This window comes from Carcharodon carcharias, chromosome 7 (genome assembly GCF_017639515.1).
Source record: "Carcharodon carcharias isolate sCarCar2 chromosome 7, sCarCar2.pri, whole genome shotgun sequence".
NCBI lineage: Eukaryota > Metazoa > Chordata > Chondrichthyes > Lamniformes > Lamnidae > Carcharodon > Carcharodon carcharias.
This window is the reverse complement of record NC_054473.1, coordinates 72079419-72099194: the sequence shown is the minus strand read 5'-3', so window position 1 is coordinate 72099194 and position 19776 is coordinate 72079419. Positions and strand designations below refer to the sequence as shown.

The 19776-nt window shown below is 40.6% G+C and overlaps 1 protein-coding gene across 6 annotated transcripts in view; it reads left to right on the top strand.

Annotated features, from left to right (window-relative positions):
* Nucleotides 1–19776, top strand: part of itpr1b (inositol 1,4,5-trisphosphate receptor, type 1b) — a 492964-nt gene that overhangs the window by 6651 nt on the left and 466537 nt on the right. For all 6 annotated transcript variants that reach the window (XM_041191125.1, XM_041191131.1, XM_041191128.1 and 3 more), the window contains exon 3: nucleotides 1483–1553. In XM_041191125.1, coding sequence (XP_041047059.1) covers nucleotides 1483–1553 — 71 coding nt within the window. The remainder of the gene's footprint in view (nucleotides 1–1482; nucleotides 1554–19776) is intronic.

Genomic DNA, 19776 nt, shown 5'->3' with positions numbered 1-19776 from the left:
CCCAAAAATATCAATGGCCTATTGAAAGTAGATTGGAAGAAACTTCATACATTAGATCATTGGCGAGGCTATATTAGATATGAAGCAGCTTCAATTGGATTTTCTGCTGGGGAAGGGTGAATGATGACTTTGTGGTCCCACTGTTGTTGGCTGCAGATTAGCGTTGTATCCAGTTTTGTTCACTTTTTTGGAAAGATTCACCAAAATTAGCAGGGTGGATTCCAGATTTTGATCATTGAGTTGTGAAGATTATTTAAGGCAATCAAATGTCTCCTCACTAAGAAGAAACAACAGCAGCAATCATTTGCATTTATAAGGCACATTTTAATAAAGAGACATGTCTCAAGGTACTTAAATATTTTAAGGAGAAGAAACACAAGAATTCCAAAATCAAATATGCCGTGAATAGGGAACAACTGCTTTTATGACTGCTCACAATTTCTTAGAATATACACTAGAAACAGGCTGTTTGGCTTAACCAGTCAATGCCAGCAGCTAGGCTTAGTTTGCTTTTTTTTTTATAGCCTTGCAAAACCATGGTGCAACTTTCAGTGATTGGTATATTTATACTCTTGAGATCCTTTTGTTTCTCTACCCCACCTAGACATGCACCTTCCACATAATAAGTGACCTCCCAATTCTTCTTACCAAAATGTACTACCTCACGTTTGTCTGTGCTGAACTTCATTTGCCAATTATTTACCCATTCTGCAAGCTTGTTAATGTCCTCCTTTGATTTGTTGCAGTAATCCTCGGTATTAACTATGCTCCCCAATTTGATGTCATCAACAAATTTAGAAATTGTTTTTTATTCCAAAGTCCAACTTGTTAATGTAAGTAGTGAACAGTAGTGGTCCTAACACTGATCCTTGTGGAACACGACTTCCCACCTTCTGCCACTCTGAATAACTACCCTTTATTCCCACTTTGCTTTCTGTCTTGAAGTCAGTTGGTCATACATTCAGTGCCACTTATCCCCTGATTCCAAATTTGCTGACATTTAAATTAGTCTATTATGTGACACCTTATTGAAGGCCTTTTGGAAATCTAGATAGATTTCTGCATTACCAATGTTTACTTTCTCTCTGTTATCACCTCAAAATAATTGAATAAATTTGGTCAAGCAAGATTTTCCCTATATTGTTTCTAGATCTTTTGTTTTTTCCTTTAGTAGGGATTCCATCATTTCCCGACTACCAATGTTAAGCAGACTGGTTTCATGAGATAATACTGAGTAAAAGCATTCAGCAATGAAATGTAGAATTGGCAGGTGGACAATAGGAGGTGGGAATGAGAGTCTGCCCTGGTCTCATTCTTTGTACAGTCTGTAGCATCGGTAAAGGCTTCAGTAGAGTTAGGAATAATATTGATTACAGTAGAGAGGAAAAGAAAAAGAAATGAACAAAATGAAAAAAAGTCAGTAATAAAAAATGGAGATGTCTTGAGATTTGTTTAACCATCTTTTCTGTATTTCTTTGAAAGACTTGTGGATGACCGATGTGTGGTGCAACCAGATGCTGGAGACTTGAACAACCCACCTAAGAAATTCAGAGGTGAGTGAATTCCCAGTTCTGAGAAGCCATGGGAAGTGCAGTAAAATGAGCTAACTTGTAAACATGTCCAATATGTAATAAATTCATCCTGCTACAGTAGTGATGGATTTGTTTGCCACTAATTTAAGTGGCCTTGATTTCAATAATCCAACATTGTAGGATCATGAAATAATTTGCATTTCAAAATGACTGTGGTTTAAATGATGTCTGTGAGATCACATATTCTATGGGCCTTTTATAGTCAGAATTCGTGAATTTCAACAAGAATGAATGTTGCTGCTGCAGCAAACTGGGTGAGCAAAACACTGATTGTAAACCTTTGGCAACAGTACGAAATGAGCCTGATCTTTGTTTTTCTTTAGCTAAGTTGGATACCAGAATTGTAAAACCTACAGTTAGTAACAACCATGAAAGAACATTGTAGTGAAGTGTATATTCTGATACTGTTGTTAGTGCTCTGTGATTATTTTTTAACCTAGGCTAGATAGCCTTAAATTAATTTCAGTTTCGAGACTGTTGGTTTAACATGGTTTTATTTTTGGTTGAATGGGTTGTTAGTGCCCCAGAGTAAACTTGCTGGATTACCTGAGGCTGGGCAATCAGGACACTAACAGCACTAATTCCCCATTAAGCCATTGGTTTCGAGGAACGACTTGGGTGGGGTAGATCCAGTAGGTGAACTTACTTATGATGCATTCTCTCTTTTGCCTCCCATCCTCCACTATTATACATGATGTCTGGAAGTATGTTTTTTGAGAATGAGATGGTTTTTATTGTACTTGTATGGATCACCAACATGCTTGCAAATGCCTTGTTTCAATTATGTTGGCATAATGTGGCTGCTGGTTTAATGATTTATAGTCTCAAACTATTACTGTGAATGATAGTATTTGAAGTGGAATAACATGTCAACCTTCTCTCTCTTCATTATAGCAGGGGCATAAATAGCTTCATTTTAGATGGGTCATCATGTCAATTGTATAGTGAGAAAAAGCCATTTGTTCTGTTCTGTCTCAAGTAATTTCAAGGCTCCTCATATAGGCACTTCTGGCAATGATATATTGGCATATATTTGAGTCCAAAAATTGATCAGTAAATGGAATAGCAAATTTAATTAAATGCACATACTGATGCTTCATTCACCCCAAAAACATACCCTACCATTGCATAGAGAGGGCCTTATCAAAATATGTAGCCAACTACAGATATCTGGATCTCCCTCCATAAGCTGTACTCTAGTGTAAACAAGCCCAGTTTGAAAGATCCATTAAAATATGAGCCTACCTTTGGGACAGGAGGGATGATCTTAGTAATGCCATGTGGGAAGCTAGTCTGATCATTGGTTTTGTATGGGCCCCTAGGGACACAGTTTAAACAGCGATGCACAGACATCACACTCTGAAATCAGGATCAAGTGTTCTAACCATTCTAAGTACAGTGTAGAAGTACCTTTTAATGTGGATTAATCTCTGAACAGTGGCCAATTGGCCTACTTCATGCTATTCTTGATACTATTTTCCCAGATCCTTTGAGAGTAGTTCTTTTAAATGTTGTACTGAAATTGGTTTCAAATTGGTGCTATAATGATAGAATTTGAATAATTAATCTCACTTTGGAAAGGCCTGTTTAATAGCCAATTATTCAGCACTGCGGTATTCAGAATTCTGTTAGCGTACAAAGTGCTCTTCTATCTTTAGTATGCTAGTACTGCTGCATCTGCTAGTGACATAGTGGGACCACTCTTGGAGATCTTGATTTGAGAGTAAAGTGTAAATAAGAATGATTGGGCAATTGAATGTTGTACTATGGTTTATGGGAAGATGTTGATCTTGGTGCTGAGAAATGTGTGGGAAAGATCAGTGGGTTCAGGAAACTACTTAAGAAACAAAAAGACCTTGAATTCTCACTGGGATAATGCTGTAGACATGGGAAGAACTTATTCATTGCACTCAAACACTATGAACAGCTGAAGGTGAAATTTCTTTCACTTCTGCTCTTTGTACAGTATTTTATTTGTGGCCTTCCTGAAGACAGGCCTTTATTTGTGGCATTTACAACATGGAATTCATTATTGTTGTGTAAAATAACAAAATTCAATGTTGCAGCGATTTGCCTTTAATTTGTTGCTCCTCCCACTTGTGACTGACCTATAACAAGCAGCACGTCACCCAAGTCTTTACAGCCGAAAAGGCACAACCCATGTTAGAATCACCAAAACACTCCAATCATGCCCTTTTTGATGTTTTTGGTATAGTTAGAGTATAGAGTTTATGCATTCAACAGTTCCACTTCATTGAAATCCTGGTAACAATGCTGGAATTGTTCGCATGTTTATAACTTCAAGTGAAGATTAATGGACAGGAATAGACCCTCTGCTCCCCTTAGCCTCGTCCACACAATACATACACTCCACATCCCATCTAAGAGTTATGTGATCTCTTAGGAGAGGCAAGAAAACACATATAAAAGTCCATGGCAACTTGGAGTCTGGGGGGAAGATGATTGAAATTAATCTAAGATACCACTTTGGCCCTGAATTATGTTTATATAATACCCACCTTTTGTACAAAATGTTTGCCTCTCTAATCAGAAAAAGGGCTATCTCATTTGAAGTAATTCAGAAAATATGTGAACTCTGCAAAAGCTGGCAAGCTGTTCCTTTTGAACATGTTTTTGGACATTGTTCCTGATTCCTCTAACTTCATTCCTCCTTCCCATTCTCTTCATAAGCAACCTCTGACCATGCCTTCAGTTACCTTCTCTAACTCTGTGATCCTTAAACTTTGTTGGTTGAAGGACCACTTTGCAAATGGATTAGTAACCACAGACAACCCTCCCCACTGTCTAAATGATAAAACAATGTCATAATCACAATATGAAAGCAATAAAGCTTTTAGAAAAACAAGTATTTACTAACATGTAGTGCTCTTTGTACCGCTATAATCTGGGCAGCAACCCAGAAGGTACTGCGTAGGCCCCTCACAAATTGTCCCCTCCAAGATATATGCATTTAAACAAAAAGGCCATGCACGGTGAAACACATTTAGGGGGCATGCTCTGAATGGTCCTCTGTGCGCACTCCCCTCCCAGGTGAGATGTACAGCACAGAGTGGCTTGGCTATGTGGTGGCTGTACCCTGCTGCCAGCCCGCATCATTCTGGCCTCCGGCTGCCCATATCACCCTGCCCTGTGAACACTTGCTGGCCTCCTTTAAAGTCTCTATGCACCCCAGTTTGAAAACCATTACCCTGACTGTTCCACCTCTGTGTCCCTGGAAAGAAGCAACAGTGCAGAAATGTGGAACACCCCCATAGACTGAAAAGGTGCTGGCTTATTCTTCTCTAGGTGCATATTTGTTATGTTAAAAATCCAATAAAACTGTAAATTGTCTATAATTATCAGTCTTGTGCCTTGCACATTATTAAATCTGTCAGTTGTGTGATAATTTTTTTTTAAAGTTGCACTTTTATCACTGGTTGAAGTAAGCAACTTAGGCTTATTGATTCGCTTGAAATATAGATTGTGAAAGCACTGCCAGTGTTTATTGCCCATTCCTAGTTGCCCTTGGAAAAGTGCTGGAGAGCCATCTTCTGGAACCCCTGCAAGCTACCACCACTTCTCCGACTTCCCTTTCCACTCTCAAGTCCTTGAACATGTTGTCGCCTCTGAAATCATGCCCGGATTTCCCAGAAGTCCATGTTTGTATCCCTTCAATCATGTTTCCACTCCTGTCACAGTATTGAAACAACTCTTATCAAAATCACAAATGATATCGTGAATGACTGTGACAAAGTTAAACTATCCCTCCATGGCCTTCTAGACCTGCTTGCAGATTTGAGACACAGTTGACCACACCATCCTCCTCTAGCACTTGGTATTCTTTCACAAGATGTGGACATCACTGGCTAGGCCAGCATTTATTGCCCATCCCTAATTGCCCTTGAGAAGGTGATGGTGAGCTGCTGCCTTGAACCACTGAAGTTTATTTGACGTAGGTACACATACAGTGCAGTTAAGGAGTGAGTTTCAGGATTTTAACCCAGTGACAGTGAAGGGATGGTGATTATAGTTCAAAGTCAGGATGGTGTATGGCTTGGAGGGGAACTTCCAGGTGGGTGGTGGTGTTCCCATACACCTGATGCCCTTGTTCTTCTAGCTGATAGAGTTTGTGATTTTGGAAGGTGCTGTTGAAAGAGCTTTGGTGAGTTGCTGCACTGCGTCTTGTAGATGGTACACACTGCTGCAACTGTTTGCTAATGTGGGAGGGAATGAATATTTAAGGTGGTGGGTGGGATGCCAATCAAGTGGGCTGGTTGGTATTGAACTTCGAGTGTTGGACCTGCACTCATGCAGGCAAATGGAGACTATTCCATCACACTCCTGACTTGTGCCTTGTAGATGGCGAACAGGCTTTGGGGAGTCAGGAGGCGAGTTATTCGCTGTAGAAGTCCCTGCCTCTAGCTTGTTCTTGTAGCCACAGTATTTATATGGCTGGTCCAGTTCAGTTTCTGGTCAATGTTAGTCCTCAGGATGATGTTAGCGGTGGATTCAGAGATAGTAATGCCATCGAATGTCAGGGGGAGATGGTTAGATTCCTGGCACTTGTATAAATAGTTGAGGCCATAGCACAGATCCAATGATCTGTGACAATGAAGGGATGGCAATATATTTTTGAGCCTGAATGATGTGAGACTTGTCCTTTTTTAGGTTGTGTAGGTAATGGATTTGGTAGGTGATTTCTGAATCTGCTGAGTACATTATTGCTATGTCAATAGTGTTTTTAGAAATGCATTTATTAAAAGGAAATTCTGAATTTCTGTACCTGATATTCCACATTATCATTTCGTCTCCTGAGACCTACTTGTACCAATAGGATTCACCTACTTCTTGCCTGAAGGTTAGTTTGTCCCTGTGGCCTTCAATCACACTTTCTTTGTATTGGTCAGACCCAACTGTGTATTTGTAACCTGGCATGTCTTTAGGCATGAATGGTGGAGGAGCCTTTCGGCTCCTCCACCATTCAACAAGATCATGACTGGTCTGATTGTGACTTCAACTCCACTTTCCTGCCTGCCCCACATAATCACAGACTCCTTTGCCAGTCAAAAATCTATCTATCTCAGCCTTGAATATATTCAATGATCCAGCCTCCACAGCTCTCTGGATTAGAGAATTCCAAAGATTAATGATCTTCTGAGAGGAGAAATTCCTCCTCATCTGTCTTAAATGGGAGACCCATGATTTTTAAACTGTATCTCCACCCCCACCCCTGAGTTATGTATTCCCCAATGGGAGAAAATTCCTCCCAGCATTTACCCTCTCAAGCCCCCTCAGAATGTAATATTTCATAAGATCACCTCATTCTTATGAACTCCAATGAGTATAGACCCAAACTGCTCAACCTTTCCTCATAAGACAACCCATCATCCCTGGAATCAGCCTAGTGAACTTTTCTGAACTGCTTCCAATGCAAGTATACCTCTCCTTGTAAGAAGATTAACACTGTACACAGTACTCCACGTGCGGCCTCACCAATGTCTTGTGCAGCTGCAGCAACACTTCCCGACTGTTAGCCTTTATTGCAAGGGGAATAGAACATAAAATTCTGTTTGCCTTCCTAATTACTTGCTGTATAGTAAACTGACTTTTTATGATTCATGTACCCAGTTTCCTCTACTGTAGCATTCTACAATCTCCATTTAAATAATCTGCTTTTCGGTTCTTCCTGCCAAAGTGGACAACCTCAATTTTCCCACGTTTTAATCCATCTGCCAAGCTTTTGCCCACTCACTTAACCTGTCGAGATCACTTTGCAGACTTTGTATCCTCTTCAACTTGCTTTCCCACCGATCTTTGTATTGTCAGCAAGTTTGGCTACAACACAGTCAGCCCTTTCATCCAAGTCACTAATATAAAATGATTGTAAATAGTTCAGGTCCCACCACTGATCCGTGGTGCACTTCACTAGTTAGTTTGCCAATCTGAAAATGACCTATCCCGTTAGTTAGCCAATCCTTTATTCATGCTAATATATTACTCCCAACACCATAAGCTTCTATCTTGTGTAGTAACCTTTTATGTGGCATCTTATTGAATGTCTTTAGAAATCCAAATAGACTACATCTACTGTTTTCCCCTTTATCCACTCTACTTGTTACATCCTCAAAGAACTCTAATAAGTTTGTCTAGCTACTTCCCTTTCATAAAATCATGTTGAGTCAACATGATTTTATCATGATTTTCTAAATGCCCTATCACTACTTCATTAATAATAGACTCCACCCATCTTTACTCCATATTACTTGTTCTCCCGGCTGATTGCAGCTTATAAGTTGAGCTAGTGTATCTTTCCAGACCCCCAAAAATCATGTTTTTGCTTAAACTCTGGGAATAAGTTGACCTCCCCCACCCTTTTCACCCATGACATGCTATATTTGCATTATAGACAGCCTCAATTTTTCCACCCCAACTGGATGTTTTACTTAGCAATACTTTATAAGTGAGTGCAAGTGTTCAAGCAGGTGATATGGACTGTGTGGCAAAGATGCATAGGAGTTTAAGACACGTCCACATAGCAGACCCCACAATTGACAAATATGGTTACTACCCATGCTGGCAGTTCACTTTTATACTCTGTAAAAGTCAACCCTTGTTTTTGAATGGATTTGTGGAGGCTTCAAAGGTTGACTTATACGCCAACATCTATGGTATCTATGCCTCTTCATCTTGAGAATTCAATTGTTTCAACATCAATAGCTTTTTGGGGGGAAGAGTTCCAAATTTCCCCTACCCTTGGGATGAATAAATGCTTACTGCTTTCAATTCTAAATGGCCTCACCCAAATGTTAAGAATATAAACTCCTCTTCTGGATTTTCCATCAGAGGAAAGAATTTCTCTCCATCTATTCTGTTGATTCCTTTATAGATCACTCTTCAGCCATCTAAACTAACAGAATAAAACTCAAGTTTATGCTATCTATCTCCATTATTTAACCTATCTAACTATGGTCCCAAGTGAATCTCTGTTGTGACCTCCCCTGCAGTCAGTATATCCTCCCTGAAGTGCAGTGACTTGAACCAAACAAAATACAGTCCCACCACTTAAAATGTCTAGGTGTAAAATAGTCAGTCATTCTATTGGCTAAGAGGAGCTAACCATGAATGTCAATTTTAAAGTTGCTGGTTATAGCATCTTGTGTTTATTTCAGGCAGAAACAGCTGTGTTTACTCATTAATTATATTTCATTCTAATTGATGTTTCTAAAATTCAAATACTAGATGTCAGATGTTGAATTATTCTGTTTTCTTCACTGCACAGTGGTTTTGTCATTTGCCTCCATTCAAATGATTAGTTTTTGCCATATAAATAAAACCTCCCTTTAGAATATCACAGTATTGTACACTATATTGTTCATTAATAATGGGATGCTTAAATTACATATAAGCAGACAAAAAGTATCAAATCTTCTATTTGAAATTAAAGTTAAAATTTGATCAAATGTACTTGACAGTGATAGCACTTGTCAGGATTCTGTTTCCTGGTTGCATTGTGAGGCAGTGCGATTTACACAGCTATAAGCAACCCAGATATTAGCCAGGAGTTTCTCAATCTGTGGATGCAGCACAGTCCCAATACTGTGTTGCTTGCCATCTCCAAAATTGGGTTATGCTGGCCATCATGTGTAGTGGGGAAATTGTATTCGCATGAGTGTTTCCGCTATAAGCGGGTGGGGATTGTACTCCAGATATGGTGTGACCATGGCTTTGTACATTGAAGCATCTCTTTCTTTCTGCGTATACTAATCATCTCAACATAAAGGGCAAAGTTGCGTAGTCTTTTTTTTTTTTGCATCTTTGTTAATGATTTTTGTTACTGGGCGCTCAATCCACATGTTCCTCCACAGTTTCTCATCTCTTGCCATATAGAAAATTTGTTCTTTTTTCCTGTTCTCCCAGTTCCATTCCAGGACAGGGATGATCACTGGTGTCTGAATCTCTAGCTCCTAGTACTTCATGTGCAAGGCGTCAAGAGAACTTGAAAGGTATTCAGATGAGCTGACCTTGAGTGGATGGACTCAGTCCATTTGCGCACACAGCTAATACAGCTTCAGCACTTGTTTAAAGGGGCTGAATTACCAGCCCTGCCATTTTTAAGGGATTGCTCCCTTTTTACATTTTGGCATAACGAAAGGTATTTTACTTTCTATATCACAGTACATGCTGCAAATTCTACATTCATCAACAATTGTTCCCTCGGTAACCACAATCTGACCAAATGAACAGGAAACTAAACTATTGGCCATTTTCTGAGTACTGATAGAAACTTATGACTTCACCATGTTCCACACTGCTTGTGGCAAGTTCATCTAACTGTCAGTGCAAACTTAAACTCTAAAATCTGTTGAATGCGGGGCAGTAATAACTTGGAGAACGACATCACTGTGCATTGCTGGCAAGCACATGGTGTTACAGTGAGAAATTGAATTTTTAAACTCCTGCATAAAGAAGGATGTTGTCTTTCAATAAATCCTTTCTTGCTATCGGCACATTCATAAGCACGTGAAGTGTAGTCACTTGAAGACAAGCCAGTTTGTGCAAGGTCCCACAAACAGCAGTGAGCGGAAGACCCAGTTATTCTGTTGTTTCACAGACAAACGTTAGGTGGGAAACTGGGATAATTCTCCTCCTTTCTCTATATGAATATTTTAGGTGCACATGAGCAGAAAGACAGGCTTGACTCAAAGTCATCTGAAATATAGTACCCTCTCAGCACTGCACTGGAGTTTCAGCCTAGTGTATGTGCTTAAGGCTCTGCAGTGGGGCTTGAACCTGCAATCTCTGACTCCAAGAACAGTGCTACCACTGAGGCATGGCTGACAGTTGAAGCTGGGACGTAGCTTTCACTGAAGCTGACTCCTTTTTCTTTTCAAGGACTTAGAGAAACCGATTGTTAAATTGCCCACAAGGTTGTCTCAGAAGTATGGTTCTGGTTTAAGGATGTAGCGCTGGCTCTTGTGGATTCTGTTTACTGTTTGCCACATTATCATATCTTCGGTTGCATTAAACTTGGAACAACCTGAGCCATCTGCTATTTTCTGTAACTTGCAAGATGATGGGCCAGGAAAGGTGGGGAGGGAGGATGCTGGGTGGTTGTTGCTGTTGGTGTACACAGCATGAGTGAGTTGTCAGGAAAAAAACTGCAGCTGATTTTTTTTCTTGGGCTGTGAAAAGGTGAAGCACTGTATTTATCTTGAAAATGAAAAATGCTATAAATAGAACCTGTCATGACCAGCAATGTGATAAATATGTGTATTCATGTTATAATGCAGAAAAATGATTTTTTTTTCCAGGATCTCTGCTTCCCCCTCAAACTCCTTACCAGTGTTAATCATTGACTGGTCGAAGAATGGTCTAATTATCATTCTCCCGTCTACCATTAATGGTCTCTCATTTAAGTATCATGGCCTGCCAGCTGGAATTCTCTCCTTTTTTACCTTGCTATTTCCACGCTTTCCAAAGTATTTTTGCCCCCTCTTAACCTTTTTCTCTCTTTCTCTAGCTACCCATTATCCAGAAACTGTATGTGATGAGTACTAAATAGATAAATACTGCTGTTCAATGTGTTTAGCTTTCTATTTGACATCATGGTTCTTATCTACCGGTTGCCCTTGTGGATATGTTTACCACTATTTATCACGCCTGTAACAGATGCTGCATCATAGGGAGGGAATTTGCTGCTTATATTAAGTGTGCCTGTTATCTTGGCTAGGAAGATGTTTGCATACCTTCTGTAGTATAACACCTTTATACTGATGAAACAAAATGGTAAATAGCGATGTTATTATAATACTGTGAAGCAACTTTCTACCTCTTCAAAAGGTTTCAGGTACCAAAATAAAAGCTTTAATTGGCTGTTAACCTTTAAATATTATTTAGGGAAACTGCATCCTTTACTGTAAAATGTAGCCTTGTACCAATAGATTTGGAGTAATTAGTTTCTCTCTTCGGTTTGCATGTGGAAGTTTTCTTGCTTTTGAACAGGAGCTAAATAAAGGGTGCATGCTTGCTTGCACATGTTTGTGTGTGGGGTAAATTCTGGTGATGCTGAAATTCATGTCTCTAAAAGAGTCATAGAGCTGATAATGTAAATGAGCTCTGATTAATTTGAATGTAGTGGTTGTGGAAATAGAGGTGTTAATTGGGAGATGGCCTCCCACCTATATATATCTGTGGGCTAGGGGAGTTGAGAAGTAAGGTTCTTCAGAGGTCCCAATGATTCAGTTCTTTTGAATCCACGAGTCAGATCCCTGCAAAATGGAATAGGACATGATGAATCTTTCTCCTTATCTTCCTAATGTTGAAAAACATTAGCTTTCTTAGCTTCATGCAGCTAGGAGTTCAATGATTTTGGCACTCCACACAGCCTGAACATTGTTGGGGACATTCTCCTCCTATCCTTTATTGAAAAATTATCCATGCATGGGTTCTACACTGAGTTACACAATCTGACCTTCTTCGCTCTGGCTGAACCATGGTTCCTTGCAGTGAGAAGCAAAATGGATTATTAAAAACCTAACTCTGAGTAGATGGCAAATACCATCTTGGGGTTTGAATGACATCTGTGCAATGAGCTTTGACCCTTGTAGATGAGGTGAAAACCTTCAAGTTTTCACAATCCAGTAACAACTCATGTTATGCAACTCTTACATCTTTGCTCCATTGATCACTTCTAAACAGCTTCAGTGTACCCAGATTTGTAACACTTATTTAGATATTCCACTGTACTGTACAATTCTGAGTGCCCTTGTGGTTCCAGTAATAACTTTCATTGTTCCGTCCTAGCCGTCTATCTCCTGAGTATAATTTGGACTGTTAGTATCTTAATTTTCCAGATGAACGTGTATTGCATTAAATGACAGATGCTGTGGAGAGAAGACTGCAATTCAGTTCGTGGGTGTTTTTGCAGCTTATTAACTGCTAGAACAATTGTCTTTAGAGATCTTGCTTAATTACAGCCTTGTAAAACTCCACAGGATCATTTTTCTACATCCAATTAAGCACTGTGGGTGGTCCTTGGAAGGATTTGTTGAAATGCAACAGGTTTTGCTACTTTAAAAAGGAATTTTTGATTATTGACTGGTCCAATTCCTTGCAATAATTAATCATTGCAAATTCTTGAACTGTCATCACAGGAGGGTGACAAAGCAGCTAGCTCTCATTTGACATGCAACTAGTTGGTTGCCTGGTTTAATAAGCTTAAACTGCATTTAGTACATTTGTTTCATCAATGTGACTCTGAAGGTAGGATCTTAACTGAGGGTAAGTAGCTGGATGACTGGTGAAATCTAAAAACTGATAATTGACTTTAAACATATGGTTGGTTCTTGCATTTTATGAACACAGCTGACAATTCTTCTGCACTAACAATGATGGGTGTTTGGAAGTGAGGGGATTGTCCAAGATATCAGCAAACTAAGCTAGACTTGCTCTTTTTCATAAATATTATGGTTTTGAAAGTTAAGCTTGAAATATTGGTAAAGCTACCCCCCCCACCCCCACCCACTTATTATTGATTACCTACTTGCTGATGGCTAACTGCTCTCTTGACTCCTGGCTGACAGCTCTCTAGCTGTAAAAATGTGATTGGGGTTGACTTTCCTACAAGATATCTTTGCTCTTTTGTGGGCAAACTATGGGTTTTTTTATTGTTGCATGGAGTAAAACTGCATGTGGATCTATATAGCTAACCTTGAACCAAACAATTTATTTTAACTTGTTCTCCTTCCTCTTTCCTTGAGAATTTCTACTATGACCTCTGTAAGTGAGGTTCCGAACATGTCAGGAAAGTACTGATGATGCTCCTTTAGCATAATCTGATATGTTTTGACTTCTGCGCAAAGTAACATTAGACTTTTTTTCTTGTTTTGTACATTTTCACTGAACTCAAAGGATTCTCCTTTTGCTTTCTCACCATGCTTTTAGTCTGCAATGAATCACTACCTAAAAATGCTTCAATTTTCCAGTCTGTACGTTAAGCCCAGCAATGCAATAAAAAAAGTCATAGAATCAGAGACTTATTACAGCGCTGAAGGAAGCCATTTGGCCCACCGTGTCCATGCTGGTTATCTGCAACAGCAACACTGCTAGTCCCACTCGCCTGTCCTTTCCCCATAGCTCAGACCCAATTCCCTTTTGAAAGCCATGATTGAATCTGTCTCTGCCATATTCAGGCATTCCATTCTAGATCCTAATCACATGCTATGTTTTTTACAAAAAGCTTTTCCTCCTGTCGCCTTTTTGGTTCTTTTACCATTCACCATAAATCAATGTCCTCTGATTCTCGACTTTTCCGCCAATGAGAGCAGTGCTTTGAGAGCTATCTGCTTTGTCCGGAGCCCTCATAATTTAAACACCTCCTAAATCTTTTCTCAAGCTTCTTTACGGCAAACAATCCCAGCTTCTCCAATCTATCCATGTAACTGAAGTTCCTCCTCCTCATCCCTGAAACCATTCTGGGATTCTTTGCGCTCTCTCTCATGCCTTCGCATCCTTCCTAAACTGTGGCTTCCAGAACAGGATGTAAATGTCCAATTGGGGTTGAGCCAATGTTTTCTGAAGGTTCACCATAACTTCCTTGCTTTTTTACTCTGTGCCCCACTAAGGCCAGGACCCCTCATTCCTTATGAACTAATTTCTCAACCTGCATTGCCACCTTCAACAATTTGTGTGCATAGACCCCCAGGTTTTTCAGCTCCTGCACCCCCTTTGAAGTTGTTTGTTGCCTCTTCATTTTTTCTTCCCAAAAATGTATCACCTCTCACTTCGCTGCATTAAATTCCATCTGCTAGGTGTTCATCCATTCCATCAGCCTGTCTAGGTCCTCTTGAAGTGCATCACTATCCTCCTCTGCATTTCACAATATCTCCCAAGTTCTGTGTCACCTCCAAATTCTCAAATTATGCCTTGTACACTCAAGTCCAGGTCATTAATATATACCTAGAAAAGCAATGGTCCATTCCCAAGCCCTGGGGACTGCCACTTCCTCCAGTGTGAAAAACAATCATTCATTGCTGCTGTTTTTTTTTGTTGCTTAGTAAATTTCTTGTCCATGCTGCTAATGTCCTTTTTTATTTCATGAGCTCTAACTTTGCTGACAAGCTTTATCAAACACCTTTTGCATGTCCATGTGCACCACATTGACCACTTTACCTTCATGAATTAAAAAATTCAAACAGGTTGGTTAAATGTGATTTGCCTTTAACAAATCCATGCCGACTTTACTTTTAAATCTACATTTGTACACGTGACTGTTAATTTTGTACCTGATTATCATTTCTAAAAGCTTTCCCAGAGAAACTGACTGACCTGTTGTTGCTGGGATTATTCCTACACCCTTTTTGAACAATTGTGTAATAGTTACAACTTTCCAATCTTCTGGCACCATCCCTGTGTCAAAGGAAGATTGGAAAATTATGGCCAGTGCCTCCACAGATTCAATCTTTAATTCCCTTAATATATTCAGATGCATTTCATCAAGCCCTGGTGACTTAAAGTAGTTAAGTACATTCAGCCTTTCTAATATCTCCTCTATCAATTTTTAGCCCATCTGATGTTTCAACTATCCCTTCTTTCAACAAGACTTTGACAGCACCTTCCTCCTTGGTAAAGACAGATGCAAAGTACTGATTTACTATCTCAGCCATACCCTTTGCCTCCATGTATAAAGCCCCTGTTTAGTCCTTAATCACTTCTAGCCCTGCCTTTTACTATTTATAAGCCTACCGAAGACTTTGGATTCCCTTTTATGTTTGCTGCCAGTCTCTTTTCATTCTCTTTCTTTCCATCTCTTTATTTTTTTTCAATCCCCCCCCCCCCCAAACACACTATATTAAGCTGCGTTCTCACTTATGTTATCCACCTGACATCTGTCATACGCACCTTTTTTTTTTCATGCTGCCTTATTTTATTCTCTATCTCTTGTCATCCAGGGAGCTTGCCTCATGGGAATGTACCTCAACTGTATCCAAGCTATCTCTTCCTTTAAAGGCAGCCCACTGTTACATTTCAGTTTTGCCTGTCAATCTTTGACCCTGATCTACCTGGGCCAGATCTGTTTTCACCTCACTGGAGTTGGCTCTCCCGAAATGAATTAGTTGAAATCTAGGTTGCTCTCTGCCCTTTTCTGTAGATATCCTAAACCTTATGATTGAATAATTGCTATCTAGCAAATGTTCGCCAGCTGAGACTTAATCCACTTGACTCCCCAGAACCAGATCCACCAATGTCTGCTTATTGGGCCTGAAATATACTGTTCTAGAAAGCTCTCCACCACACATTCCTGCAACTCTTCTCCCTCTGTGCCCTTATACTATGAATATTCCAGTCTATATTTGGATAATTGAAGTCCCCCCCCGTTATAACGACTCTATAGTTTTTGCACCTCTTTGAAATTTCCTTGTAAATTTGTCCCATTGTCTTTCCTACTACTGGGTGTACTCTGTAGACCAACTAGAATAATGGTACCTCTACTGTTTCTTAGCTTTAACTCAATAGGTTCTGTCCTTGACTCTTCTAGGAAATTCTCCCTTTATCTATCTCCCTCTCCCTCTCTCTCACATGCCTATCTGTGCTTTAAGCTCACCAACTTTATTAACCTTATTCTGCTTGCTTACATACATGCACTGTAAACCTAATTGCTTTCCCTCTTAATTTAACCCCAGCTATTACTGTAACTATTTCTTACTCTCATGCTATCTGCTGCTACCAGATTAGATGTACCTTTTGTACATCTTGTTTCTCCTTGCTAGTATTACAGCCTGGTTCCATTCCTTTGCCAAATTACGTCACAATAGCATGAGTCACGATTTTTTAAGAGACTTCGCGCATTAATTATAATTAATTTATATAAATCATTAATCTGCAGTTAAGTCTTCATGTCTTGGTAGCAAGAAAAATTAAATAATGCAAATATCTACCATGACTTGTACTAAGTGGCTTGGCAGGGACCAATGCAGCATATGGTGTAACCTTTGTTGCTGGTGTCGCTTATTCTTTGAAGCTCATAATTAAAATGCCAACATTCTTTTTTCAACACTGACCATTTCAACAGTGCCAATCATCTTATTCTTGCAAAAATATACTTTATTCATAAAATATCGAAAAGTAGTTGGAAAGACAGTGGAACAGCAATGGCAGGAGTTTCTGAGAGTAATTTGGCAGACACAGCAAAAATTCATCCCTAGGAAAAAAGAAGCATACTAAAGGGAGGACAAGGCAACCATGGCTGACAAGGGAAGTCAGGGACAGCATAAAAGCTAAAGAGAAAGCATACAATGCGGCGAAGAGCAGTGGGAAAACAGGGGATTGGGAAGCCTACAAAGACCAACAGAGGACAACTAAAAAAGAAATAAGAAGGGAGAAGATTAAATATGAAGGTAAACTAGCCAGTAATATAAAAGAAGATTGCAAGAGTTCTTTTAGATATATAAAGGGTAAGAGAAAGGCAAAAGTGGACACTGGGCTGCTGGAAAATGATGCTGGAGAAGTAGTAGTGAGGAACAAAGAAATGGCGGAGGAACTGAATAGGTACTTTGCGTCAGTCTTCACGGTGGAAGACACGAGTAACATCCCCAAAGTTCAAGAGAGTCGGGGGGGCAGAGGTGAGTATGGTGGCTATTACCAAGGAGAAGGTGCTAGGAAAACTGAAAGATCTGAAGGTTGGTAGATCACCTGGACAAGATGGATTACACCCCAGAGTTCTGAAGGAGATAGCTGAAGAGATAGTGGAGGCTTCAGTGATTCCTGAAAGATCACCACTAGAGTCAGGGAGAGTCCCAGAGGACTGGAAAATCGCTAATGTAACCCCCCCGTTTAAGAAGGGAATGAGGCAAAAGACGGGAAATTACAGGCTGATTAGCCTGACCTCGGTCGTTGGTAAGATTATAGAGTCCATTATTAAGGATGAGATTTCAGAATACTTGGAAGTGCATGATAAAATCGGGCAAAGTCAGCATGGTTTCATCAAGGGAGGTCATGCCTGACAAATCTGTTAGAATTCTTTGAGGAGGTAACGAGTAGGTTAGACGAAGGAGAGCCAATGGATGTTATCTACTTGGACTTCCAGAAGGCCTTTGACAAGGTGCCGCACAGGAGGCTGCTCAGTAAGATAGAGCCCATGGTGTTAGAGGCAAGGTACTAGCATGGATAGAAGAATGGCTGTCTGGCAGGAGGTAGAGAGTGGGAATAAGGGGGTCCTTCTCAGGATGGCGGCCGGTGACTATGGAGTTCCGCAGGGGTCAGTGTTGGGACCACAACTTTTCACTTTATACATTAATGATCTAGACGAAGGAACTGAGGGCATCCTGGCTATGTTTGAAGATGATACAAAGATAGGTGGAGGGACAGGTAGTATTTAGGAGGTGGGGAGGCTGCAGAAGGATTTGGACAAGTTAGAATGGGCAAAGAAGTGGCAGATGGAATACAACGTGGGGAAGTGTGAGGTCATGCACTTTGGTAGAAAAAATAGAGGCATAGACTATTTTCTAAATGGGGAGAGAATTCAGAAGTCTGGAGTGCAAAGGGACTTGGGAGTCCTAGTCCAGGATTCTGTTAAGGTTAACTTGCAGGTTGAGTCGGTAGTTAGGAAGGCAAATGCAATGTTGGCATTTACTTCGAGAGGACTAGAATATAAAAGCAGGGATGTGCTGCTGAGGCTTTATAAGGCTCTGGTCAGACCACATTTAGAATATTGTGAGCAATTTTGGGCCCCGTATCTTAGGAAGGATGTGTTGGCCCTGGAGACGGTCCAGAGGAGGTTCACGAGAACGATCCCAGGAATGATCCCAGGAATGAAAGGCTTAACATATGAGGAACTTTTGAGGACTCTGGGTCTATACTCGATGGAGTTTAGAAGGATGAAGGGGGATATGAATAGTGAAAGGCCTGGATAGAATGGACATGGGGAAGATGTTTCCATTAGTAGGAGAGACTAGGACCTGAGGGCACAGCCTCAGAGTAAAGGGAAGACCTTTTAGAACAGAGATGAGGAGAAACTTCTTTAGCCAGAGAGTGGTGAATCTATGGAATTCATTGCCAGAGAAGGCTGTGGAGGCCAGGTCATTGAGTGTATTTAAGACTGAGATAGATAGGTTCTTGATTGGTAAGGGGATCAAAGGTTACAGGGACAAGGCGGGAGAATGGGGTTGAGAAACTTCTCAGCCATGATTGAATGGTGGCGCAGACTCGATGGGCCGAATGGCCTAATTTCTGCTCCTATGTCTTATGGTCTAACATTACAAAACATTTCAAAATGGCCATTATAGAAAGTGCAATGATAGCCAAATAACCTAGATCATGTTTGCACTCTAAGGTGCTTCAATACAATTGTGATACGTGTACTATTTACTGTATACATTCAATGTAAGTCATACAGCGCATTGTGTTCTACACAAATTCCAGCCCACTGACGTGCTGTGACTGAAAGGCCTCAGGCAGCAACCTTTCCCCATTGCGCCTCTGCCCCAAACTTAAGTGCATCCCTCAGCTCGTAGTCCTAGACTTTGGAATGTCTGCAACAATTAGTCGGGGACAACTTTGCACTGGAAGATCAACAGGTTTTGGGCAGACCAAGGAGCGTCTTTCACCGAGTTGATGATCCTCCAGCTGCAGTTGATGTTTGTCTCGGTGTGTCCCTGGGGACAGCTCATAGAGCCCAGAGCCCTGTGTCACTGAACTGCTCAGGATGAACCTCAACAGAAATCACTGCATCTCTCGCCAGACCTTCTTTGCAAAGGCACATTCTGGAAGGAGGTGGATAACAGCCTCTTCCCCAACACAGCCACCTGAGGGCAATGTGTGGAGGGGTGAGACTCCAGGCATGTAGGAAGGATCTGACGGGGAGGGCCTTTCTCACCACCAGCCAAGCTACGTCTGGTTGCTTGTTTGAGAGTTCTGGCAATGAGGCATTCTGCCAAATGACTTTGACAGTCTGCTCAGGGAACCATTTGACAGGACCCACCATCTCCTTTTCCCACAGGGTTTCTATGGACATTACATGCAGCCCACTGCCTGATGGACTAATGGCCAAAGGTGTTTCTCTGCATAAATTTTTCCACAAGGCATAGGTGGTCCAACTACATGAACCATTCCGTGGCAACGTGCCTAGACCCATCCTTCACAACAGTGGGTACAGATAGAGCCTCAGCATGTAGTGACACTTGGTGTT